Source organism: Lissotriton helveticus, chromosome 1_2, assembly GCF_964261635.1.
Source record: "Lissotriton helveticus chromosome 1_2, aLisHel1.1, whole genome shotgun sequence".
NCBI classification, from domain to species: Eukaryota; Metazoa; Chordata; class Amphibia; order Caudata; family Salamandridae; genus Lissotriton; species Lissotriton helveticus.
This window is the reverse complement of record NC_136058.1, coordinates 415,681,588-415,708,392: the sequence shown is the minus strand read 5'-3', so window position 1 is coordinate 415,708,392 and position 26,805 is coordinate 415,681,588. Positions and strand designations below refer to the sequence as shown.

General features: G+C 43.8%; 2 protein-coding genes across 5 annotated transcripts in view; both read right to left on the bottom strand.

Annotated features, from left to right (window-relative positions):
* Nucleotides 1–26,805, bottom strand: part of LOC144806995 (uncharacterized) — a 1,119,020-nt gene that overhangs the window by 81,894 nt on the left and 1,010,321 nt on the right. The window lies entirely within an intron of this gene.
* LOC144806937 (uncharacterized) overlaps nucleotides 9,850–26,805 on the bottom strand; it is a 62,351-nt gene continuing 45,395 nt past the window's right edge. For 3 of the 4 annotated variants that reach the window (XM_078673009.1, XM_078673015.1, XM_078673008.1), the window contains one exon: nucleotides 9,850–15,646. In XM_078673009.1, the coding sequence (XP_078529135.1) occupies nucleotides 12,369–14,336 (1,968 nt within the window). In that variant the 5' untranslated portion in view covers nucleotides 14,337–15,646 and the 3' untranslated portion in view covers nucleotides 9,850–12,368. The remainder of the gene's footprint in view (nucleotides 15,647–26,805) is intronic. The other variant, XM_078673022.1, reaches the window with a different exon arrangement.

Genomic DNA, 26,805 nt, shown 5'->3' with positions numbered 1-26,805 from the left:
CAGAAAGACTAGGCCCATGCAACACTCGCCACCCCTGGGCAAAGGGCCACACCAGCAGGCCCAAAAAAACGACAAAAAACAATAAAATCTGCACAATCCCAGCCCATCCATGGCCTCAATGGTGTTTAAATTCAAGAAGACACCCCTCAGAAACACTAGGCCCATGCAACACTCACTACCCCTGGGCATAAGGGATGAAAAGTAGGCAAAATAAGTGCAGGCCTCAGACACTGCCTCTCCTCAAAATGGCCCCCTTACACCCCAAGCACATGTTGCCTGTACCAGCCAGCACTCAAGATGGCCACCACCACCACCCACATGGCCAGTCCACATCAACAGTACACCCCCAAAAAACAGAAAAACAGCCAGAAATCACCACAATCCAATGCCATCCATGATGTTTACATCAAAGAGAGTGAGACAACACCACAGGCACACTCAGTCCATGCACCACCACCACCCCATGGCAAGCAAAAGGCCACACCAGCAGCCCCCCAAAAACGACAAAAAACAATAAAATAAGCACAATCCCAGCCCATCCATGGCCTCAATGGTGTTTAAATTCAAGAAGACACCCCACAGAAAGACTAGGCCCATGCAACACTCGCCACCCCTGGGCAAAGGGCCACACCAGCAGGCCCAAAAAAACGACAAAAAACAATAAAATCTGCACAATCCCAGCCCATCCATGGCCTCAATGGTGTTTAAATTCAAGAAGACACCCCACAGAAAGACTAGGCCCATGCAACACTCACCACCCCTGGGCAAAGGGCCACACCAGCAGGCCCAAAAAAACGACAAAAAACAATAAAATCTGCACAATCCCAGCCCATCCATGGCCTCAATGGTGTTTAAATTCAAGAAGACACCCCTCAGAAACACTAGGCCCATGCAACACTCACTACCCCTGGGCATAAGGGATGAAAAGTAGACAAAATAAGTGCAGGCCTCAGACACTGCCTCTCCTCAAAATGGCCCCCTTACACCCCAAGCACATGTTGCCTGTACCAGCCAGCACTCAAGATGGCCACCACCACCACCCACATGGCCAGACCACATCAACAGTACACCCCCAAAAAACAGAAAAACAGCCAGAAATCACCACAATCCAATGCCATCCATGATGTTTACATCAAAGAGAGTGAGACAACACCACAGGCACACTCAGTCCATGCACCACCACCACCCCTGGGCAAGCAAAAGGCCACACCAGCAGCCCCCCAAAAACAACAAAAAACAATAAAATAAGCACAATCCCAGCCCATCCATGGCCTCAATTATGTTTAAATTCAAGAAGACACCCCACAGAAAGACTAGGCCCATGCAACACTCACCACCCCTTGGCAAAGGGCCACACCAGCAGGCCCAAAAAAACGACAAAAAACAATAAAATCTGCACAATCCCAGCCCATCCATGGCCTCAATGGTGTTTAAATTCAACAAAACAGTTGTATCATGCACCCATAACCAACCCTGGTCCTACTGGATACTGTGGCTACCCACAATATAATTTATTTAATTTTCTGAAAAAGTTCCAAAATTGTACTTGCAGCAACTGTAATGCCCCAAACAAACTTACTTGTGAAAGTTGATTTCTAATCCAAAAGTGATCCAAAGACAGTCAAAAAGGCCTCAAATCCAAATATCCAGCAGCACCCACAAAAAGTAATCCTTCCAGCTCCAGATCCAAATGAAAGTGACCAGGAGATGGACAAAGCACTGGGAGGAGCCTGCTGGACAGGAACAGGAAGTTGGAGACTGTGGGGCACTTCCTTCCTCCCCCCCCCCCAAAATGGACTCCTTGCAAAAAAAAAGGCCATGCAAATGTCAACCTGAGGAGTGATTCTGATAAAAATCATAATTTTCTGAAGCTTTATCCTGTTTGCTGGTGATTTTCTTGTGCGAAATTGCAAAATCTCTATTTCGCAAGTGCGAGATTGTTCCTTTCCGCCGCAACTACATGTTCGCAATTGCGAACTCTCGCGAGGTGTGCTGTGCAAGGTGGCAAGCCGCGAGTACGTATTCGCGGGCGACAAACTCCCGCGGGAACACGCAGCAAGATCTAAAATGGCGCGTCACTCGCAAAGAAAAACAACTCGGCAAACGCTAAAATGACGGAAAGTGAACGCCGTGCACCACGCCGCGCGCCGCAACCAAGCAAAAAATCCGCCGCGAGCGGATTCACGGATTTTCGACAAATTCGCGAGCGTTCGCGGATTGCGGATTTGCCGAAAATCCGAAAAATCCGCGAGCGGAGCGGATTTTACGCCCATGCTTAGCTATGATAACCACTAAGAAAAAGACTTTAGGGGTTGTAGGTATTTTTGCTGTTTTGACAATTATAGCAATGAAATGATGATTCCTGCTCATATGTTTTTTGTGGTTCCTACTACTTCAGTCCCAGAAGAGCATCAGCATTTTACTCTTCCGTATCATGAGCAAAAGCATTGAGAATCCTATTTTAATAATACGTTTGTTCAGATGCTCCGCCATACCCACAACGCTACGAATGCCACAAATTGTTGGATATGTGGTATGCTTCCAGCACATCAAAAGAAAGGTGGAACACCATTTATTCCACTTCCTTTTTCGCATAATGGTTCTTGTCGAGCCTGGTACACTCTCCTCTTTGCGACTAGGAAACCTGCAGTAGGTGGACTTCTTTTCCGTCTGAATAAAGAGTGTTATCAAGATGAACATGGGTATCCTCAAGCAAATGGAACTATATGGGAATGGGAGGAATATCGACCGGACAATGCTTCTACGCCATATGTTTTCACCCATACGAGAGACTACTACAAGCAACCAGTCCGTAATCACTGTTACAAGGACTAAAGCAGATTTATGTGTGCAAAGTACTGGACGAATTCCAGTTGGAATTAGTGATTGTGTTACTGTATTAAATATACATGGATTAAATGATAGTTTGTTCTTGGCTTCACATAACACATATCTAGTATGTGGAAGTCATGGGTATGATAGACTACCAGTAGGGTGGTCATTTATATGTTATGTTTCTTTCCTATTGCCAGTAGTAACAATATGAGAGTGAGGGAAAGGAGCACTCTCAGTCCCCCGGGCAATCTCAATCAAACAACAAGAGTGTCAAAAAAAGAAAAAAGAATGAAGATAGCACAAAATTAGGGATGATAATCTTCCTAAAGGATTCGCATTGGAAATCAATAGGGATTTTCTTAGAAGCCCTTACTCACCACCCTGGGTGGTGACATGCTTCATCATCGGGCCCACCAGGAGAAGCCGAGTGCCTCCCTGGTGTGCTACAACGCCAGATTACCGCAGTAATCTGGCATTGTAGCACACCAGGGAGAATAAGAATAAGAATAAACAATAAGAATTGATGATGTGGATCAGACAGATACTGGTCTACAGCAATATGTTGATTTTAATTTGGGCTTGTTTCCTTTTGTGGGTGCTGCCTTAAATAGCAGGAAAATACGACGATTGACTAGAGTTGTGGAAGCTGTCACTAATGAAACTGCTATAGCTCTTGGCAATATTACTGAAGAGTTGCAAATTGCTAGGATTGTAATTCTCCAAAATCGGATGGTGTTCGATGTTACGTTAGCAGATACTGGAGGAGCATGTAAGGTTATCGGTAGTAGTTGTTGTGTTTTTATCCCTGATAATTCGCCTCCAGTGTATGATGCGATTCTTAAACTGCATAAGATAGCTGCAGATATTCATACCGAAAATGGCCCCTGGACTTTTGCTTGTTGGTTTTGGGCTCTAGTTTCTACTTGGGGTTGGAAATTACTGACTGTACTATGTATTGCAATTGCAGTGATTTTCACCTGTGGTATGTTTATCCACTGTGGCCCAATGCTATGTTCTATGTGCATGACTGCTTGTATATCATCTAAGAAGAAGATTGTAAAAGCACAACACACGTTGGATAAGGAAGTGACTAACATGATGCCTATAGATATACGAGATGAGTGTTCAGATTACCCCCAAAAGAGCCTATGTCTTTAGCTAATGCTAAAAGGGTCGTCTGTCGTAATTTAGCAGCGATTAGGTTGAGCATTAGCAAAAGACATCTTAGTTCTAGCCGTTATATGGGCATTTAACGGGCTCCGTTTGTATTCATGGCAGCCATTTTGTCTGCCACACGCTACCTCGTGTCGACCATGTGCTTTGTCCTATCTTTCTGCCCATGGCACTTGAATCTGCCCAGCAACAGGCTATTATTAGCGTCCCCTTGTGTTGCCGCTGACTGTTAGGATCCACATCTGTTAGTGATTAGCCTTAGATTGGAATGTGTTAGCCGAAACTCCCAAAACTGTTAGCTCCTCCCACTGATCGATTGTGCCTCTCGATATTACCTTATATGTGCATAAAATGTGCTCTTGTGCCTTGTGCCGCCTTCTTTTGAGCCCCTGTGTGAGTATAAATAAACCATGCTATCTTAGTTCGATGTGCTACTTCTTGCAATGCCGAAGGGTACTGTTTGAACCGTAGCACCACCTCATGAGGTATAATAAATGTTACATTTTCTATTTCCAGTTTCTATGCCAACTTCTTCCTATTTGGTCTGAGGACTTCGTGCAGAGAATGGCGAACCCCTTGCACTAGCGGGCCTGGCTGAGGCCAGCACGACACACATTCCAACCTTGATGTCATGTTTACTCACAGCAAATTGCAGTTAGCAGGAGCATAGATAGTGTTTTCGTATCACACCTCAAGCCTCGAAAATGTACATCCAGGCTAAGCACATCGACAATATCAACCAAGCTGCTAGAAAACATTTTCTTTTCTTTTTATTTTTAAACAGAAATGCTGGAGCATTAATCCCAGATATTCGAGATAAACAGCCACTGAATAACCCTATTCCATTCAGAATCGCTGCCTATAAATGAAATTTTAAGTGGTTATCATAGTGATCTGGCCCTCCTGGACATATCTTGCAGTGCTACAGAAGGGTTTATCGAGGTCTACACTTCCCTCCTTAATAAATGGTGCATCAGGTATGTGGACCAACCAGAGACGCCAGCTGACATTATGAAAGAGGCTCCGCCTCAAAGCGTTCTCCATATATTCAAACACCTACTTGAGGCAGGCGTCCCGGACACTAAATGCCAATGTAGCTTCCAAGTAAGTTGTGATATGTTTATTTTTTTCAATCCTAAATAGAGCTACAATAGGTAACCTGCAACTCCATTTAAAATTGAGCCTTTTGCGGTGCATGCTAATCACCTGATCCAGGCAAGCAACTAATAAGTGAGCCAGAGCTAACTTTGAGGGACAGTGGCACGCGGTTTACCCGCTCTCTCCTATTCGTCATGCAAAAGCACTTACACAACAGTCATACCGAGAAGAATTAGACACAAGATGAGACAGACAGCTTTGTGGTTGTACACAAAGAAAAAACGTGGATTGAGGACTTAAAAGCTCTTATGGAAGAGCATTCCAGAGTCTCACCCCTTTACTAAAACCAGCAGTAAGAGTGTGAGGTTCACAGGCAGCGTAAAAGGCAAGGCAAGAGTGGCAACCCAGCGGGCAGCCACGAACACCCACCCGAATTCGATGGATATGAGGTAGAAAGACCCCAGTGGGGCACACCAGAGCTCAATGGCGAGGGCACCAGGCGTGGCGCTCACCTATGTCATGAGGGTCGGAGCAGCAGCCAGGGCCAAGAAAGACCCAAACAAGAGCCCAGGAGAGGAGCAAGGCCCGTTACGATCACCACCTCATGGAGATCCGCACTAATCAGCTCGGCAGTCAGGCTTGTGTAGCCAGAGAGTGCCGGGCAGCACAGATGCAGGACTGGTCAGGAATAATACCCAACAGCCAAGCCACGACAGGCAAAGGCAGTAGGAGGTACTTCCTACACTGATGCACCCCTGCCTCGTCCAGGATGCATCATTGTAGTAGCTCCAGCAAGCAGGGTGCTCCGGAAAGCTAGAGCGGGTGGGGCGGGTGATCCAACACGCTCCGTCTCGGCCCACCTTAGTCCTGTGTCAGCTGAGGCGTTATAGCAGGTAGCTTGGCACCCAGTGGGGATCAGCAACAAGGCTTGGTGGTCGGCATAGAAGTTCCAAGCTGGACTTTCTGGACTGGCTAGAGTGGGTGGGCGGTCGACACAACAAGCTCCAACAGACCCCAGCCTTGTCTGGTAGCGGCGTAGGCGGTGCAGCAAGTGGCATGGCGACCAAGATGGAGGTCTGCACAGGACCCTGTGGCCGGGGTGGGTGCAAATCCTGCTCAGCCCAAACTGCCTTAGAAATGGGCGAGCATAGAAGAAGGGGGTACTTCGCCCTCGTCGGGAGCGCGGGAGGCAAGGAGGAGGGCGGTTGCCTCCAGTGATGGAGAGACAAAGCAGCGTTTAGCCGTCACAACCACGGAAGAGAGCAATACCAGGGTCGGTCGGAGGGAAGAGGACGAGATCTCCACCAAAGAAAGATCGAGGTCCGAGGTCGTCATGATGACGTTGGATATTCAGTCATGGGGCCAAGGGAGGGGACAAAAGTGAAACACAACAGGAAATTCAATGAAGAAGAAGCGCGAGCGTGCGCCACTGTAAGGCATGTGTTTCTATTATCGCGCCCGTGTGTGCACGCTAATAGAAACCACATGACTGCCTATTGGTGTCTATTACGCGCACCAAGCGCGTAATAGACACCAATAGGCCGTGGGCGGAGCAACGCGCCCGCCTTTGGCCAATTGCGTGCAGTCTTTTATAAAAAGACGCACGCAAAGGCCAATGGGGTAGCACTAAACAAAAAAGCACACACACAAGCGTTTTGCAGTCCAAAGTGACTGCTGAAACCCCCTTTTTCGATTACAAAATGCCTAAAAATAGGGACAATGCAAGGTGTAAGCTGCTCTATTTTTTACTATTTTCTCCCGTCACCAGGTCACCCACGATGAAGGATTCCAAACACTCTGTGTCTCTTTTCTCTCTGGTAGGAGTGTCATGGTGCACCGGTGGGAGTGCCCAAGGTTATTAAGAAGTTCACAGATAATGATGCGCCCCACCTTGCTCAGAGCTCTCCTGAGCTGCTGCGGGCTGCAGCAGTATCTCTGGCAATGTCTACCATTCAGTGGCGAACCACACATAGTGGATCTCTTCTGCCTTGCTGCGGTCCTGCCGATTCTTCTCCTCCAGTGTATGTTGGGGGGTAAAGAGTTCCATAGTTTGGCTGCTTGAACAGAGAAGGATGTGCCACCCATGTTTTTTTCTGGTATCTTAAGATTTTGAGGCAAGATGCCCCTTTAGAGCAGAGGTTCCTTTGTTGAATGTGTTTGGTGATTTTATTCCTAATGAAGAGCCGTCCCATTCCAGGTACTGCTTTGTGGGTGATACAAAGTAGCTTGAATGTGTATCTTCTGGCAACCGGTTACCAATGCAGGGCTTTCAAGGCAGGTGAGATGTGGTCTCCCGGTTTGATATGCAAGAGTAGTCTGGCAGCCGAGTTCTGAATCCTTTGTAGTCTTTTCATGGTCGTTAAATGTGATCCGTGGTAGAGGCTATTGGAGTAATCGAGTTTGGACAGAACAAGGGAGATCGTAGCTTGGACCTTGTGTGGAAATCCCAAATGAGGGAAAATTTGTTGCAGTGTTGTTAAAGTGACAAAGCTTGATCTTGCTAGTTTGTCCACTTGGGAATTCTTTGATAGCTTGGAGTCCATGGTCATTCCGAGGTTTCTAACTTCCTTCGATACTTTAGGCGGTGATCCCAGTTCATCCGGCCAGGCGGCAAGCGGGTCATAATGTTTCCAATCGCCACATTTGCATATTACCATTTTGGAAGCATTCAATTTGAGATGGCTCGTAGTCATCCACTGATTCACAGCTCTGAGACAACTGGAAATTGGGGATTTTACAATGTCTTTGGGGTGTTCCAGTTGGAGTATTTGTGTGTCGTCGGCATAGTTATAGCACGTGAGGTGAAATTGAATGATCAGTACCGGTAATGACTTCATGTAGATGTTGCAAAGCACAAATGCTGATTGTCCCCAGGTAGGCAAGAGTAGCCTGCCAGTCCTCCTTTACGCGGACGACGCAGTCCTTGGGCGAGGACAACTGGGAGCCTACAACTTCTTCTTAATTCTTTTGCCCTATTTATGAAGGACTTGAACCTTTCGTTTAATCATTCCAATTCGTTCATTTTTGCAGGTGGGACCTCGTAAAGCTAAGCAGTTCACCTTTCGTCAATACCGAAGACCAATGTTTTCTCATCTTTAGGAGTTGTGTAACGATTCCTTGAGTTGGTGCCCTTTACTGACTTGCAAGAAAGGGGATATAGTGAAAGCTTTTGCAGCTGTTCTTAACTTTGCCAGCAGAGTGGAAGGGAAGCCAATAGGGGCTCTTTTGAAGATATATGAAGCCAAATATATCTCAAAGGTTAGTTATGGGAGTGAGATATGCGGTCACATTGGGGTAGGGGCAGTGCAAAGTGCTGGAAACTTTTTCCTGCGACGTGCCCTTTCTGTCCCACAAAGCAACCCATTTTATGTCGTGCACGAAGAGTTGGGGATTTCTTTCCTCTCAGATGTACTGGCTTTCCTTCCCCTGTCTTAGTGGCTTAATATTTGGGCTTATTAACCCCTCCCATGCTCATGACAAGCTCAGCTCGTCATGGGCCACGGTTCCCGTGTGCTCATGATGAGCTGACCTCGTCACGGCCGTTAGAATGCTCACACGCGGGGATTATTCCCCTGCTGTGCTGAGCGTTCTATTGAAACGGGCGTGGCCGTGACAAGCTCAGCTCGTACACAAGAACCGTGGCTTATGATGAGCTGAGCTCGTCATGTGCACTGGGGCACTGTGCGCGACCCTCCCCTCCCCCAGCACAGCAGGGGAATATGCCCCGCAGCCAAGGGGTTAAGAAAATACACTTGCAAAGATGTCCTACGGGAATGACTTTCACTTGACCATGTCTCAAGCATCCGATGGCTCCAGCATATAAGAGTTGGTCTCTCCAGGGTAGGTAGAAACTATTTGCTAAACCTGAGTGCATATGTAAGAGGGACCTTTCTCTGGTCAAAGAGCGTTTTTTAAGAATGAGCTGCTGTGACAGAGAGGGAAATGAGCTGTGTAAGCCTAGTGTGCGTATGTACATCGTGTTAAAACTGTACCATCCAGCGAACCTTATCTTCTAGGGCTTAAAAGCATCCATGATCGTTTTCTATTGACCCGGTTTTGGCTCAGCCTCTTCCATTACCTCATGGCACACCCTCGTAGCTTCCACAGAGGCCTGTGCCTCATGCCCTGTGGCTGCAACGGTGAGTCTCCTCAGGACATGATGTACTTTATTTTCTGTAGTTGTTATGCTGTCCCTAGAAAGTTATTTATTATTCCCATTCTCAAAAAAGCGGGTTTTAGGAGGGTGAGACCAGCTCTTCTAATGACACTGTTTTGCATACACTTAACTTTTTACGGGTCGATGTTAGACTCAGGTCAAGCTGCGATTAACTTCTGTACTGTAATTCATGAATTTTTATCTTGTGTTCTGACTAACTTGGACATATTATATTTTTTCAATCCGTAACTTGGAAAATGTTTTATCATTTTATGTACGACTTTTATGGTTTTCTTTTATAAAACCGAATAAAGTTTGTTGATAATAATCACTAGGGGATTCATTTACAGGGTAGCATGGTATCCCTCACAATAACTCAAGGAGTCACAGTCCACACAATGTACATGCGTTGTGCCCCCTACTTTCAACTTTACATATATCCCCAATCACCTGCCTAAACCTCTCCCTCCTGATGCCAATGTGGTACCCTGTCAACCCACAGACCATATTTTTGGCCCTTTTGAGAGTGCCCCTACAATAAAAATGCTGCAGTTGTAAATACAAATCAACTACCATTTGTTGCGTTTGAAACATTTTATTGAATAATAAAACCTAATAAACATGAGCTGATTATTAAAGCAAAACAAAACATCAGTTGCCATACACGTAAGAGACAAAAGTAGTACATAAAAATCAACAAACTGTAACACAGCAAAGTTATGTAGAGCACAATTCCTAATTTCGGGCAATCTTTAAAGCTCAACAATAGAAACGTTCATAAAGAACAGGAAAGGAAACAAAGAAGGTGGGATACAGTGATTTCATTAATGTAATGCTTCCTACATATAGAAAAACAAATACTATTATTTACCTTAAGCAATAAAGTCCGCTCATTAAAATACTAAGAGAAAAATATTGAACAATGAACATTTCATGTGCAATTAGAATTCTATTTGAATATTTTAACCTCCTCAGCATTATTTGACTCATGATTACAACCCAAAATGCTTTCTGGAAAGGAACCGCCTCATAGGGTTCAAAATCATAACTTTTGCAACAATAGGATTCAAATGATAAACTTAAATTTCATTTCAATTTATTGATTTAGGCCTTTTTGCAGATCAACAATTTTTTAGATATATACAAAATCCACACGTTTTTGCAAAATTGTCACCTAAACTTTAATTCAATCCACTTTCTGATTCAACACTTCTCATTCCAGCAAGCATCACAGGACAACTTGTTGTTATCTTCCTAATTAGTGATAATGTTTCAGATCATTTTGAAGGAGGAGATTATCCCGGTCTGGCTAAAACTGTTTAATGGGATCTTAGAAGGTACATCTCCCCTGCCTGATTCTTGGAGTGATGCAGTTATTGCACTGATTTTAAAGCCAGGGAAGAACCCAACTCAATGTCAGTCATACCGCCCAGTTTCTTTGCCAAATGTTGACTATAAAGTCTTTGCTGGAATTCTGAATGCCCGGCTTAGCAAAGTTGTTGGGCCAATAATTCACACGGATCAAAAAGGTTTCATGCCAGGCCGGCAGATGTCCAATTTAATACATACCTTAATTGGGTCGATTGACTTGGCTTCGTCGCAGGGTCTCCCGCTATCAATCATTACTGTTGATGCAGCCATGCCTTTGACCGGGTGAACTGGCACCTTCTGGATAGGGTTCTTAAGGGCTTTGGTTTTGCTGATAGTTTTAGGGAAGTGTTGAAAAAAACATATAAATCCCCTCAGGCCCAGATTCTGGTTAATGGCAATCTCTCCCCGGTAGTTAAGATAGGGCATGGGACTAGGCAGGGCTGCCCGCTTTCCCCCATCTTTTTTGATTTATATATAGAGCCGCTAGCTCAGAGTATAAGGTTGAAACAGAAGATTGTCCCTTTTTAAATAAACGGGTTTGTACGAAAGTTAGCTCTGTCTGCTGATGACCTGATTCTGCTATCATCCAATGTCAGCACTACACTTTCAGAGCTTAAAGCTGAAACCCAAACTTATGGAAGCCTGTCAGGTAATGAGATAAACAATGAGAAAACCGAGGTTATGGCCTGGAACATAACGGATCAGGAGGGGAATTTTGCTAAAGAACTTAGATACTTAGGAGTTATAATATCTTAGGACCCCGCCCTAATCCCCAAGATTAATCTAGATAGAGTTTCAAAAATGTAAGACATTATTATTGTGATTTTTTGGGCAATTATTTGATTTTTGCAAGCACTAACACTTCTCTGTGTAAAGTAAAGACCTTGAGAGTTTTGTAACTCTCAGATACTCAAATTGTGGATTCTGTTGCAATGAAAACTATTTCCAGGCCTGAAATCTCTTTGGAGGTTGCATGTGGGCAGCCTAAGTTATCCTGCAAGAGTTACTTGATGAATCCTATTGCAACTAAAATATGTGCTCTCTTATGTAAAGTCAGGTTGTTAGAAGCTTTTCTGCAACTCAAGATACGACTTACTTTTCACCTCATGTTGATGCATTTCTCATGTTTAGTGAGATCTCCTTTCTGAGTAAAACGTTTCTGGCTTTCTCCACCTGTATAAGGCTTTAGTACAGTGTGAAGTCTCCAATGTGAAATGACATTGTATTCAAGACTAAACCTTATCTGACATTCAGAACACACATAAGGCTTTTTTCTCCCGTGTGAGTTCGCTCATGACAAGTGAGAAGTAATTTGTAACCAAAACTTTGCTTGCATTTCGAGCACTCATAAGGTTTTTCCCCAGAGTGGGACCTCTCATGAAGCATAACACTGTCTTTCAGATTCAAGCTTTTATGGCATAAGGATTTTCTCCAGTGTGGAGTTTCTCATGGTGAGATAGCGTTTTTCTCTGCAGCTTTTCTGGGAATTTAGAGCACTCATAGGGTTTTCATCAGTATGGAGTCGCTTATGGTTAGTGAGGCTGTGCCTATCAAACCGGAATTTCTGGCATTCACAGCATTGGTAATGGTTTTCCCTGTGTGCGTCTGCTCATGTAGAGTGAGACTTGAGTTTAAAATGTATGCTTTTCTGGCATTTGGAGAACAAAATTATTTTGATGATGTGTTTTTTTTATGGCGCTTGTAACCATCTCTACCTCTGAATCTTTTCTGACATTTAGAGCACTGATACATTTTTTTCTCCAGTGTGGATTCTCACATGTCTAGTGAGATGAGATTTAATGGTGAAACATTTTTGGCATTCGGAGCACTGATAAGGTTTTTCCCCAGTGTGGGTTCTTATATGATGAGTGAGACTGTGTTGGAAACTGAAAGATTTCTGGCATTCAGAGCACTGATAAGGTTTTTCCCCAGTGTGGGTTCTTATATGCTGAGTGAGATTCCCTTTTTCAATGAAACATTTGTGGCATTCAGAGCACTTATAAGGTTTATCCCCAGTGTGGGTTCTTATATGCTGAGTGAGACTCCTTTTTTTAATGAAACATTTGTGGCATTCAGAGCACTTATAAAGTTTATCCCCAGAGTGGCTTCTTATATGCTGAGTGAGATTGCCTTTGTGACTGAAACATTTGTGGCATTCAGAGCACTGATAAGGTTTTTCCCCAGTGTGGGTTCTTATATGCGAAGTGAGATAGTCTTTTTTACTGAAACATTTGTCGCATTCAGTGCACTGATAAGGTTTTTCCCCAGTGTGGGTTATTGCATGTCGAGAAAGACTTTGTTTGTTTCTGAAACATTTCTGGCATTCAGAGCACTGATATGGTTTTTCCCCAGTGTGGATTCTTATATGATGAGTGAGACTCTTTTTGTAAATGAAAGATTTCTGGCATTCAGAGCACTGATAAGGTTTTTCCCCAGTGTGGGTTCTTATATGCTGAATGAGACTTGTTTTATGAATGAAACATATCTGGCATTCAGAGCACTGATAAGGTTTTTCCCCAGTGTGGGTTCTTATATGCTGAATGAGACTTGTTTTATGAATGAAACATATCTGGCATTCAGAGCACTGATAAGCTTTTCCCCCAGAGTGGGTTCTTATATGATGATTGAGACTGTTTTTATGACTGAAACATATCTGGCACTCAGAGCACTGATAAGGTTTTTCCCCAGTGTGGGTTCTTATATGATGATTGAGACTGTTTTTAAGACTGAAACATTTGTGGCATTCAGTGCACTGATAAGGTTTTTCCCCAGTGTGGATTATTGCATGTTGAGAAAGACTTTGTTTGTATCTGAAACATTGCTGGCATTCAGAGCACTGATAAGGTTTTTCCCCAGTGTGGATCATTGCATGTTGAGAAAGACTTTGTTTGTCTCTGAAACATTTCTGGCATTCAGAGCACTGATAAGGTTTTTCCCCAGTGTGGGTTATTGCATGTCGAGAAAGACTGTCTTTGTAACAAAACCTTGCCTGGCATTCAGAGCACTGATATGGTTTTTCCCCAGTGTGGATTCTTCTATGCTGAGTGAGATTGTATTTGTAAATGAAAGATTTCTGGCATTCAGAGCACTGATAAGGTTTTTCCCCATTGTGGGTTCTTCTATGCTCAGTGAGATTGTTTTTGCAAATGAAAGATTTCTGGCATTCAGAGCACTGATAAGGTTTTTCCCCAGTGTGGGTTCTTATATGCTGAGTGAGGTTTTTTTTTGTAATGAAACATATCTGGCATTCAGAGCACTTATAAGGTTTTTCCCCAGTGTGGGTTCTTATATGATGATTGAGATGGTTTTTTTGACTGAAACATTTCTGGCATTCAGCACACTGATAAGGTTTTTCCCCAGAGTGGACTTTCATATGTTCAGTGAAATGAGATTTACGGCTGAAACTTTTTGGGCATTCAGCGCACTTATAAGGTTTTTCCAAAGAGTGGGTTAATGCATGTCGATAAAGACTCGGTTTGATACTAAACCTTTTCTGGCATTCAGAGCACTGATAAGGTTTTTCTCCAGTGTGGATTCTCATATGCTCAGTGAGATAAGATTTACGCCTGAAACTTTTTTTGCATACTTTGCACGTAGAGTGGTTTCTCCCAGTGTGGATTCTCATATGATCAGTGAGATAAGATTTACGCTTGAAACTTTTTTGGCATACATTGCACTGAGAGTGGTTTCCCCCAGTATGCATTCTGTCAAATTCTGTGAGATACGATTTATGGCTGTATCTTTTTTGGCACAAGCAACTTTTTTTCCCCAACTTCGGTTATTTTGCCTCGATTGAGGCGGGTTTGAACACTGAATTTGCTCTCAGTCCGTGTTTTTATAAGGTGTATTCCTAGAGTTAATATCTCTACATTTAGTTTTCTCTTGCTTATATACCACGGTAAGAGTGAACCTGATTTTAGAGTCAGGCTTGTTTAGATAATGTTCAGCATTTATCTCTAAAAGAAATTGTGTGTAATCTTTTTAACACTTGAATTGAGCAAACACCTGTTGAAATTGTTCTAGCAGATAATACTCTTTAGGTAATAGCCTCTCTGGCAGCAAATTATTCTGTGACTGAAGTTTTTCTCCAATCTATTTATATAGGTTCTTTGCAATGCAGTAATAAGGTGTTGGTCTGAAATTTAATGACTGAACTGATAAGTACCTTTTTGCACTGATGTAAAGGCAGTAACTGAGAGAGTTAGAATGTGCACAGTACTATTGTGGCTCACCAGTCGCAGAACATCAGTTCCTTTTACCCTTTCTATGTTTGGTGTAAGGTTAAGGTTTGTAGTTCTGAAGACAAGGATTTATTTACATTACCTATAGCGCAATGGTGCTCATGTAATCCATTTTTATATTTAACAGTTTTACATATCACTCATGCACAACAAATAATGTTGAGGCGATTTACATAAAATTACAGAACAGTACACAATAAAAAGGAAACATTCTGAGATGGTCATGAACACAATAAAGTGGTGAATTTTTAAGGTTTTCGCAAGAGTGAGCAGAGTTGGTCGAGGTGATATATCTCGAGGCAGATAGTCTCAAACTTGCGTAACTGGTTAAAAACGGTTGTTGAACAAAGGTGATTTTCCAATCTTTAGCTTGTTAACGTGTCAGCTTCGGAGTCTTCTTTCAGCGTCTTTTCTTTGATGGTAGGCAGAAGATACCTTTTGTTATAACTTTCTTTTATGCAGTGTGTGCTTCCTCTCTGGAATTACATGATGCTTTAGTTGAACGTTATTCTGTCATGCTGAGGCAATTTGTCTTTCTGATAATATTTCAGATGAGGATGCTGAAGTGGTCTTTCTACATTATTTCTGATGCTGTGTGCACAGATATGGCTTTGCTCTGGTTTAATGAAATACAAAATTAGAGACTTCACTTACAGGTATTGTACTTTCCTCGCTGGATTTCCTTCAGTTTTTCAAAATAATCCTTCTTATGGAACTGACATTCAGTTGCTTAGTGCTAAATCTTGCTTTCTTCGTCTGTAATTTCAATTACCTATAGTATTAAAATTAAATAGTTAATACATGTACATTTCCAAAAATATAATTTACAAGCCAAATCAATGCAGAATTTTGAAAATGTTGAGCTGTTTTTCAGACACAGCAGAGTGTAGAATGGTAGCATGAGAGTACTTGGATGTAGGAGTGTAGAATTTTCAACATTTTATTAAGCTCACAAAGGATACATGTACCCTATGGACTTGTAACATTGAATCCCAAAGGCAGATATTAAAGTCATATGGACTGGCACCAAACAGATATTTAAGAAAGAATACTATTAATTAATTTGTAATGTAGATTTCTGGGACGGGAATTACTCGTCCACGGACAACAGGTGTTTTCCCCTGCCCTGAGTGACCACCTACTTGTATCTGGCATCCTGACTTGAGTTTTGGCCTCTGCCGCAAGCAAATCTATTGTGTGCAGCGAGGACTATGCCTAGACCAATCCCTCAACTATGGTCCAGAGTATGAATCAAGGGCAATGAAATTAAGGCGTACTTTCATGTGTTCATTTTATTCCACCTGATTATCAGTTGTTAGGTTTTTCTGCACCTGGACTTACTGGGTGCTTTTCTGCACAATTTTTTTCCAGACAGAAAAATTAGATTGCAAAGACGCATAAGACTCTGGGTGCAGCAGAAGCAGCCAAGACTTATGCTGTCGTTTTTACAAACTGGGGGAAACACACAATTCTTCCCTCTGTTGGTGTTCAAAGTCGTTGTCGGCCTGTGATTCGGCATTGAGTGCAGAGCGTACCGAGTAGAGCTGAGGGGCCGAGCCGAGCAGGAGTTGATGAGCAAGCGGAGCCTGGGACGACTGCCCGGGATTGTTTTGTGACCAGTTCCCGCTCCCGAAAGTTTCTCCCGCTTCACCCGCGTCCTTTTATACGGGCGCTTTAAGTTCTACAGATCTGCTGTGGGGGCAGGAACGGCCGCTGCCAGCGCCGCGGTGCTAAGGCGCTGCTAGTGCTGCTCGTGTGGTGGCCGCTGCAGGGGTCAAAGGAACCTTGGCCTGTGGTGCTGCTGGTGCGGCGGCTGCAGCAGGGCACAGAGGAGAACAGAGGAGCACAGAGGGCACAGAGGAGCCTTTGCCTGCCATCTGATTTTACGTATTTACTAAGCATTGAGCAGAGCTGAGCCGAGGAGTTGAGGGAAGTGCCTACATTTGCCGTCTGTAGTGGGACTGGCTCTGGATCCATGCAAAGGGGAAAGTGACAATAGACTTTGACCCTCTTGAAGCACCCCTCGACCCCTGAATTACTCTTGATGCCTAGACTACAGCCCTACCCGGAGCCCGGATATTAATGAACCGGCTAATTAATTAATTAATTAAGTAACCAGCAGTACTGGCGGATTCTGTACCGAGGTGTGCTTTGGGGGGGGTTTTCCCTTGGAGTTATTTGGTGGTGTTTTTGTCCTATCAAAGCACACTTTGGTCTTGTCACTGGCCTGTTTGATTCTCTGAAAGAAGCAAGACTTCTTCCCCTTAGAGGGTGTATTATGAGGATAGGAAAGGAGCGGCCACCTTTCCCTCCTATCAAAAGTAAAAGAAAAATACAACAAACACTAATACTAGATACGTTTAAAATAAAACAGGCAGGTGACATATAGTCCTTTAAATCATCTAAGGTTCATACATTTAGGATACTGTAAAAGTCGTTGTCAAAGTTTGATTTTATGAAAGATCCAACTGGTGCTATGCTAACATTGCTAACCAACCCATGTGATCTTCAAATTCCAATTAAGCCACTGAGTAAAACAAATATTATATCCCCTAAGCAAGGAGTAAGTGAACCAGGCCACCCTGAGTCTGAAGCTGAAGTCGAACGAATGTCAAATTCAACTAAGGACCAAGTCAACCACTGGGGTCAAATAAAAGACCTAGAGATGTTAACTATTCCACTTACTGGTCGTTCACAATAAAGAGGACCCAAAATGCACAAATCTAACAATGGGAGATATTCAGCACTTACTACAAACTAGGCAGCCAAGGCGAATAGAAGTGCAAGTAAAAATCAGAAAAGCTAACGGGATAGGGGAACCATCTAATTTGGGCCAAATAAATCAACGAGAGCAAGAAGCTCCAAATTAACTAAATGGTGGGGTGAAAATCATAAGGGAAGCCAATACCTCACTGAAATCGGATCTTACTCTGTCTAAAATAAATTCAGCTAAAAAACAGGACCAGCTGAAATGTAATCAAAATGATGCATCTCAAATTAATAAGGACGAATACAATAGCAACCCAGAAACTCTGCAGCGCTGGAGTACTCCGTATCAAAAAGACGTTTTGAATAGTAGTCCACAATTCATTAATTCTTGTGAAGAGGGACATGATTTTCAAGGACCACAAAAAGAGGAGTATAAGGACTTATCATTCATAAATGGGCAACACCATAGCCCAGGTACTCAGGTACCAGGAAGTGGGAACGCGGGAGCAATTTGGGATTTATTCTTCAAAACCACGCAATTAACTCTGGAAGCTTTAACATATCAGTCCAACAAAAAGGAGGTCCAAATAGATAACGAGCGCTATGGCATCCTCTGTTATCAGAATTGAGCAGAAGATAACAACGCAAAATAATCTAATAGTAAGGGTGCAATCTCAGCCAATATCTACGTATGCAGAGTGTAGTTGTGCCCCGCTAACTAAAAAATTAGCTACCATTCCGGATATTTTAAAAACAATAATTGACGATGTAAAAGGGAATTTTCCTAATGTGGGAATTCAACCCATCAAGACTGACTGCCCCTTTAAAGATACAATAAAATGTAAAGACAATATTGTTGTTGTTAAAGAAAAAATAGATGATAAAACAAAAGATCAAGAAGTGATAAACCTATGCTCGACACAATCAACAATGACAGACGCAGCTCCGGAAGTTCATCTATCAAAAAGAGAAACGAAAAAACAACGGTAGCAAGAAATAAAGTTTTTAAAAATATAAAAAATACAAATGCATCAGATATAGTGAGATTGAACACTGGAAACAACCATGACCAAATATCATATAGTGAAGGTGAGGGTAAACAAATGTCTCCAACAAAACCCTTTTAGTTATGAAAAATAAATGCCTAAACAATCAAGCTGATAGTATAAAAATGATGGAGAATGGGAAAATTCAGTCCTTAGAAATGCTGCAAGTGGAGGAAATTAATAAACAGGTGGAAAATAAGCCATCACAATTGGAAACAAATAGAGCAAAGAGGGGATGAAACGAATAGAGATTTGTTGAAAACCTGGAAGGATATTAAATTACCACAAGATCCGGGAACCGAAACGAAGCAGTTACATAAACATCGACAATCATGGTCTCAAAATGTTAGTAATCATAATGGAAGGTTAACTGAGCATGCTCAAGGTGAAAATAGCCCGCAACGAATTAAATAAAATAACCCAGATCAAGAAGAAGTGGTGCAGGTAATTATTACGCTGGATCTATTATTTGACACTGTCAAATTAGGTTGGCTATCAGCAGCCCTCCATAATGTCAGGCAGGATTGACATCTACAATCTGAAGTTCCTTTAAGGGGGCCAACAATTATGAATGAAAGGGTCAGATTATGTTTGTGGAATATAAATGGGGTTCCAGCAAAGATTCAGAATAACGAACTAGCTACTCTGTGCTGTTTTCAAATCATTTGTTTACAAGAGACTTGGGCTTTAGTTCCTTTTAGATTGGAAGGGTATAGGGTTATTACTCATTAGCTAAGAGAACAAGTAACTATGGCAGACCTTGTGGGGGTTTGGCTATTTTTATATCAACTGAGCTAAAAATGGAAAGTGAAATGGACGTCCCAAGTCAAAAGGATTATCTAATTGTCAAAATACGATACAAGAAAAAAATTATAATTAAATCTCTTGTAGTAATCAACGTATATAATTATGAAGAACAATGGCGACCAATTTGATAAATTTGATAATTATGATATTGCAGCAACTGGACAATGGCACCCAACCTGAGATTATTATTACCGGTGTTTATAACATGAATATGCTATGGTCTTACGATAGAAATGTTGAAATACAACGGCAAAATTACTTATGGTCAATTCCAAGTCTTTCATCAACAATGGGCATGAGGGAACAAAAGAATGAAAACATCGGCAAGAATTAGAAATAACCATAATTAGAATTAGAAACCATAGGTCTACGAGTGATAAATGGGCGATTTCCTCAATATTCGCCACCCGCATGGACTTTTCAAGCAGGGGATCATAGGTCTAGAATAGATTATCATCCTGTACATGCATTGGGGTGATTGGAGTGACAGAACTGCACCTATACTATATTATTGATACTCCTAAAGGCCCTTGGAGAAGAAGAGGGTATCAGTACCGGACGCACCAGTCTGCAGCACATGATAGTCTGGCATGCCTGCACTATCTTTTCAACCAGACTGTCTATAATGTTGATTTTAGAGCTGTTACGCACATAGCAGGGGGAATCTCAGACCATTCGCTGGTGGAGGTGCAACTCGATGGTCCAGTTGTGGACTTCATGCTACCCCCAAGGGTTGATCCGTGATATTTATAAGACAAGACGTTCAAAGCTTGTATGAGAGATGGAGCAGACCTCTATTTTAAGGAGAACGGGCGGCCTGTTGAATCAGCTTGCGTGCTATGGGATGAATTCAAGGCAGGGAATGTGCTTTCCTGGAGGCACGCTTGGCAAGTGGGGAATCAGTTTCTCTCCCATTACACCATCAACTGAAGCAGCACACATTAAGAGAACTAATGGAAAATAGCGTGCACTCATGCGCTGGCTACCCAGCATTGTCTCTATGATGTTGGTGATAAAGCCAATGAGTTGCTTACATGGCTAGAGAGACAAGACAAAGGACGGAACTGGATCCTTGAGGACACTGACAACAAGGGGACGGAAATACTGGGAGAGACTTCCTGAAAGACCTGACCCTGCCAATGCTAACGAATGAGGACCGAGACGCACTACACCAAGACCTGACAGAGCAGGTCACGGTTGAGGGAGTCTCCTTGCAGAGGCTGGAGGTAACATCGAGGAATCCAGACGAGGTCAGTTCATGGTGGACGCTCGCTCTAGACTGATTGGGAGCGATCCTCTAGAAAGGAGCTAATCCTGCCAAGGGCTGAGCCTTGAATGCCGGCCTCCTTGACACGGTCCACCAAGATCCCATTGTCGACCATGTCAACAGCGACCGAGACATCCAACAGCACCAGAGCCTGAGGAGTATCCATGACAGCCTTCTCTCGCAGGGAGTCCAATACCGCCAGTATTATGGTCTCCGTTGAGTGGGAAGGCCGAAACCCCTTTAGTGTGAGTCGAGATAGTTGGATTGTTCAATAAAATTGGACAGGCACTTCACCACATGAGCCTCCAGTACCTTTACCAGGTACGGGAGCAAGGAGATTGGGTAGTAATTCAACAGGATCTGGGAGTCTGCCCCTGATGTCTTCAGAAGGGGAACCACAACTGCCTCTTTAAAGGCCTTAGGGAACCAACCCTAAAATAGGGACTCCTTCAGAAGAGAGAGGGCTGGACCCGGGAGGCCGGTGAAGGCTTCTTTTAGGACGTGTGGTGGGCAGAAGTCCGTAGGGGATCCAGATTTTACTTTAGACAAAAGGTCCTGGAACACTTGTGTACAGTAGTTCTCTGCTGGTGCAGATCAGTAGTGGCCGGCTCTTCTTAGGTCGTCAGGAACTGAAGTTCAGGGATTGAAGTTCAGGGACTGGGGATGCCACCTAAAAAATAGATTTAAGGGCGATACAAGGAAGTGACAGGTGGTGTCCAATGGGCCCCTTGCCTGGGGTGTCTATGCCCTCTAACATGCTCACCTTCTGTGAGAGGAGGACACAGTCCTAGCCCTAACTGGATATGTCCCATCATCTTCAAGATGGTGGGCACTGAAAAGTGTACTTAACCTAGCCTCCAGCACCCGAGGGGTGGAGTTGGCAGAGGGGGGCACATCTCCTCTCCTATCAAAGGTTTCCCACCTGTCCTGCCGCCATAAAGGGAGTGAGGACAAGATGGAGGCAAGCTCCTTCGAACAGGAGAGGCTGGGGTTGCATTAGAAAGGAGGCAAAACCTTTGAAGCTCCCCACCACGATGGCTCTTTCTGTCCAGGGGGAGACGTGAACACCTCCACCTAGGAAAGGCATTGTTCTCAGTCTCAGAGTGCGAAGGCACTCTCCCCTGAGGTCAGAACACACTCTGATGGTAACAGGCTGGCTCGGGCCAGTCAATGACCAGACTAAGGATTGGTTTCAGGGGACGCCCTAAGGGGCACTTGTGTGCAATCTATGTATATAAAAACAAAAATATGTCTGTCTGTCTGTCTGTTTGTCTTTTATGCATTACTACACCATTAATCCGATCGCCATGAAACTTTGGGAAGTTGTTGAGTACACTCCCGCGAAGGTTTCTAGCATAAATCATTTTTAAATATCGGCCCCCCAGGGCCCTCATAAACTTTTAAATATCGGCCCCCCAGGGCCCTCATAATCTTTCGTATACTGAATGTTTCCATTTACGGAATACCAGGCGAAGCGACAACGTATAAGTTCATCGATACTGTGATGAATCAAGATGAAGTTGTCAATTACCCAACGTAATTCTTGAATTCACTGGATTTGCCAGGTATGCCACCGCACATTTTAACATTGAAAATTGGCGTGCCGATCATTCTTCTCCGAAACATCAATCCACCACGACTTTGCATTGGTACAAGACTTTCGGTGAAAAAGATGATGAATAATTCAACGAAGCTACAATTTTGAATGGGAAATTCAAGGGGGAAGATGTACTGTTACCATGTATTCCAATGATCCCAACAGACATGCCCTTTGAATTCAAACGTTTACAGTTTCCGGTGCGACTCGCTTTTGCAATGATCATCAACAAAGCACAAGGACAATCGCTGCAAGTTTGTGGACTAGATTTGGAGAATCCGTGCTTCTCACATGGACAACTGTATGTGGCCAGCTCACGCGTCGGAAAACCTTCTGATTTATTCGTGTACACACCAGATGGAAAAACAAAACAATATCGTGTATCCACAAGCACTCGAATAAATAAATAGAATTAAAACGACACTTTGAAATGTTTTCCATATTAAAATAAAAAAGTTAAAAAAAAAAAGACAATGTAAATTGAATGTTATCATAACGAGTTTCATTGAATTTCCTTTCTTCTGAGATCCCAGCAACGCGCGACGGGTAAGCTAGTTTTTAATAAAATCAACACTGGAATCAGCGCAAGTGTATTATGTTGAGATGCTTGGTGCCAAGCATCACATATTTCAGTGAAGCCATCATGGAGCTGCGAACTCATACTGACGAGTGTCCAGCCTAGGTACTTACTATGACTTCCCTGGTCACTTACAATATCCAGGAATCGACTAGGATATTGCAGGAGCATCAGGGGCATCTCATGCAGTTATGCCCTCGCAGGGGGGAGAGAATGTGGTGCAGCAGCCAGAGCTACCGACTCGGGAACTGGGGATCCGGGTTCAAGTCTCTGCTTCAGCACAACATCCTGTGATTCTGGGCAAATCACTGTATCTCCCCGTGCCCATAGACGTCTGTAAACCCTCACAGGTGATGAGCCGCACAATATAGATCTGCGAACTTCAAATTTAACTCACTGCCTCATATATGGGTAAGACACCCCTCAAGCAGTGTTCATGGGTATGGCACACAGGGATGTCTGCCAGGTCGGTTCTTCAGTTTTGTCTGCACCAAGAAACTCAGGCTGCTGTGGCAGTGTGCATGTGCTAGGTGAGGGGTCCCTTTGGGTGGCATCATTTGTGCTGCAGCCCTTAGGGACCCTCTTTAACCACAAGGCACTTAGTACAAGGGGTACTTTTTACTAGGAACTTATATGTGAGCTAAAGGGGTGCCAATGGTGGAAATCACGGGTACAGTTTAAGGAAGGAGATCTCGCACAGGAGGCCTGGTTGGCAGGGACTCTGTGCACTTCCAGTCGAAACCAAAATATTTTCCAGGCAAAAAGTGGGGGCTAACAATGTCCAAAAGAGGCACGTGTATTGATGACACCCTCCCCCCACAAATGAAAGAGGATGAGACTAACCTTCCTCTACAGAGTCTTCATCGTCCTCTTAGTCTGCAGCTACCATGTGACATATTGGTAGTTGGATGAACAGTAACTACCTCAATTTTAGCCCAGACAAAACTGAAAGGATCCTAATTGGTGGGCCCTGGAACTCTAATTTGTGGCCGACTGAGTTGGGACCCACCCCTACCATCTAGATCAACTAAAAGCCTTGGCATCACAATTGATCTGTCTGTGAAATCCCAGATTGGGAGGGTGGTCTCTACCTGCTTTTTTTCGCTCCGGAAGATCGGGAAGATGAACATAAGTTATTTACCTGTAAATTGTGGTTCTCCAGTATTGGTATCTTTGATAGATTCACATGCTTGAATCATTCCCCGTCGTCGAAGTGGGATTCCCACAGGACATAGAATAGCAATATAGCAATAGCATAGCGAAAGCATAGCTAAAAGAGCAATAGGAAGTATTGTAACATAGAAGTTAATAGGAAAAAACTTGTCACTTTAAAAACTTTTCCACGTCATTAGATATGGTCCAGACTCCAGCCAATCAGGCGACAGCACCCTCTGGAGCCTTCTCCTCAGAGACTCAGGCTCTCAGATTTTCGAGCACAAGTGTGGCATAAGAGCCAAGGAGAAGAGGGGAGCCTCTGAGGGGAGGATGGTGGATCACATGTGAATCTATGAAAGATACCATTTACTGGAGAAGCACAGTTTTCAGGTTAGTAACTTATGTTCTTCTCCTGTATTGGGGTATCTTTCATAGATTCACATGCTTGAATCAGAGTAGATAGCAGTAATTCGAGAATTGTGCATGGTAAACCATAAGTAAATCATAAACAGAGTACGAGAGAATACATATACGTATATTACAGTATAGCAGTAACATGGGCACACCTGCATAAGTAGAAATATATACCTTGTGTGCAGGAGGAGAAGCTGTTCACGGTGCCCCTGGCAGGTGGCACCCATTTTTACCAACATTAGTGCACTTAGTACTGTTCAAAAGTTAGAGGAATGTGAAGGACATGTGTAGACTTGGTATTTTTTTTCTTACTAAAGGAGAAAGTTCTACCTGATTCTTTATCTAAAGATGGTGATGAGGATGTCCTCGAGGCATGCCTTGTTTTGGAAACCTGCTAGTGTACACCATCTTCCCACTAACGCCATACTTACCATGCCCTGGAAGGGAGGTGCAACGGAGCGCACTGTACAATCGGATAGTTCTTGGTTCGGAATTAAACACGGGATAAATGGTATCCATCACAGATTTTCAATTTCCAAACGGGGGATAAAATCTGCGTGTCCTGATAATTGCTCGATATTGTCAATAGTTTAAATCCAGCAAGCCTTAACTGCTCAAATGTATCATATTGATGTAAACTTAATCGCGCCCGGGTGTACCCGCTAATTACTGAGTGCGGCAAACTCCTATTCACTTGAATTGCGGCCCCAGTCTCAAACGTGTGTGTGCAGGACTGAGTTACGAGGGCACCCATAAACGATGCCCTGCTGGCAGGCTGTAATGTCAGCTGCGAGATAGCGCTGGTATTTCCTGCTTTCAAGTGCGCTGAAGAGCGCCTCGTGCATACAGTGTGCTGGAAGGCGCTGTCTTCGATGCCTGACTGCCCCATATGTGAACTTGTGCGCTCAGACCGAAAACAGTGGAAGGAGAGCACTGGTGATGAATACATGTGCCGCAGAGCGGGCCTTTGTGGTGCATTTAATCCCTCAGCTGCAAACTGTGTGCAGCCAATTTGCTTTGTTTTGAGTGAGGGCGGCCGACTGAAGCCCCTGGATTAGCAGATGCCGCTCTCAGAAGAGTGGGCACCCTGTGTTTGCTTTGCTTGGAGCTTGCTCGCCGTGTGGGGGCATCACGCTGCACACGCACCTCCCAGCTGGATTTTGGAGCACGCAAGACTCCAGCACACTCGTCCCCTTGCCAGTTTGTTGCTGCTTGGCAGAGCCATTTATCCTTGCAATGCCAAGTACTACCTAGTATGTATGGATATATCTATATCTCCATAAAAGTGGAAGATGTGTGCTGTGCAGATGCTGGTTAATGTGTCTCATTTGATATTTTTAATCCAACCCAGGATAAATAACAGAAAATACTTTATTTGCTATTTTGCGGGGCCTTTTGTAATTATAAGTGTGTTCTTAAGATCACTTGGTGTGTGCATGAGACCCATTCAGAACGGGAATGTGAAGCTTGCCACTGTGAAGTGCACCAATTATTAGCACTCCCCACAGAGAGGGCTTGAATCATACACTCTAAGCAAATAAAGTCTGCCTGTACAGTCTGCACGAGCGGGTCCGCTTCACTCGTTTGCTTCATTCTGCCGTGCAGCTTATTTAAATCTGTTTTCTAGTTTTGTCCTTCACTCTTGATTCCTTGAGGATAGCCTGCACATTGGTTGAGGGTCCAGGTATACTGTCACGGGATCACATATCATAAACAGTGTTTTTTCCCAACATACGGACTTTGACTTTTTTGCCTGTTAACTCCAATGGCCCAGCTTTATGTATAACAAATACACACAACGAGCACAACATGTGACCGTTATTGCATTTCTCGCCTCATCCGCCAATTAAGGTGCACGTTCTAGTTCTCATAGACTTGGCACGTACGTGTCTGACTGCATCCGGTACAGAACGTGTTCCCGGTAGTGTGTGGACTTCAGAGCATACTCGCTGAAGGTAAAAATATAATAGGTTTCTGATCTGGCACTTCATAGACTTGTTTGCTCTTTGTAATCTCCTCTGTCGCTTATCTCTCTTCCTCCTCGTTCTCTCGCTCTTTCGTTCCCTCCCCATTTATTTCTCCCCCCTGAGCCCCCTCTCTGTCTACTTCTCGCGGCCTCTCTTTTCTTTGGCTTGCTGTCCATTTGATTCTTTCCCTCCTCTCGTTTTCTCTCTAACCCCTCTATTTTCCTTCTATTTCTCACCCCCCCTGTTATTTTCATTGTTTTGAGCTCCGTGTTGTCGCTGGCATGTGCCACAGGTGCCAGTGCTCATCGGTTGTTCATTGTACAGCCGGCCCGAGTGCCGGAGCGCAAAGTTAGTGTTGTGTGATACTAGTCATGGGACTCGACTCTCATGCT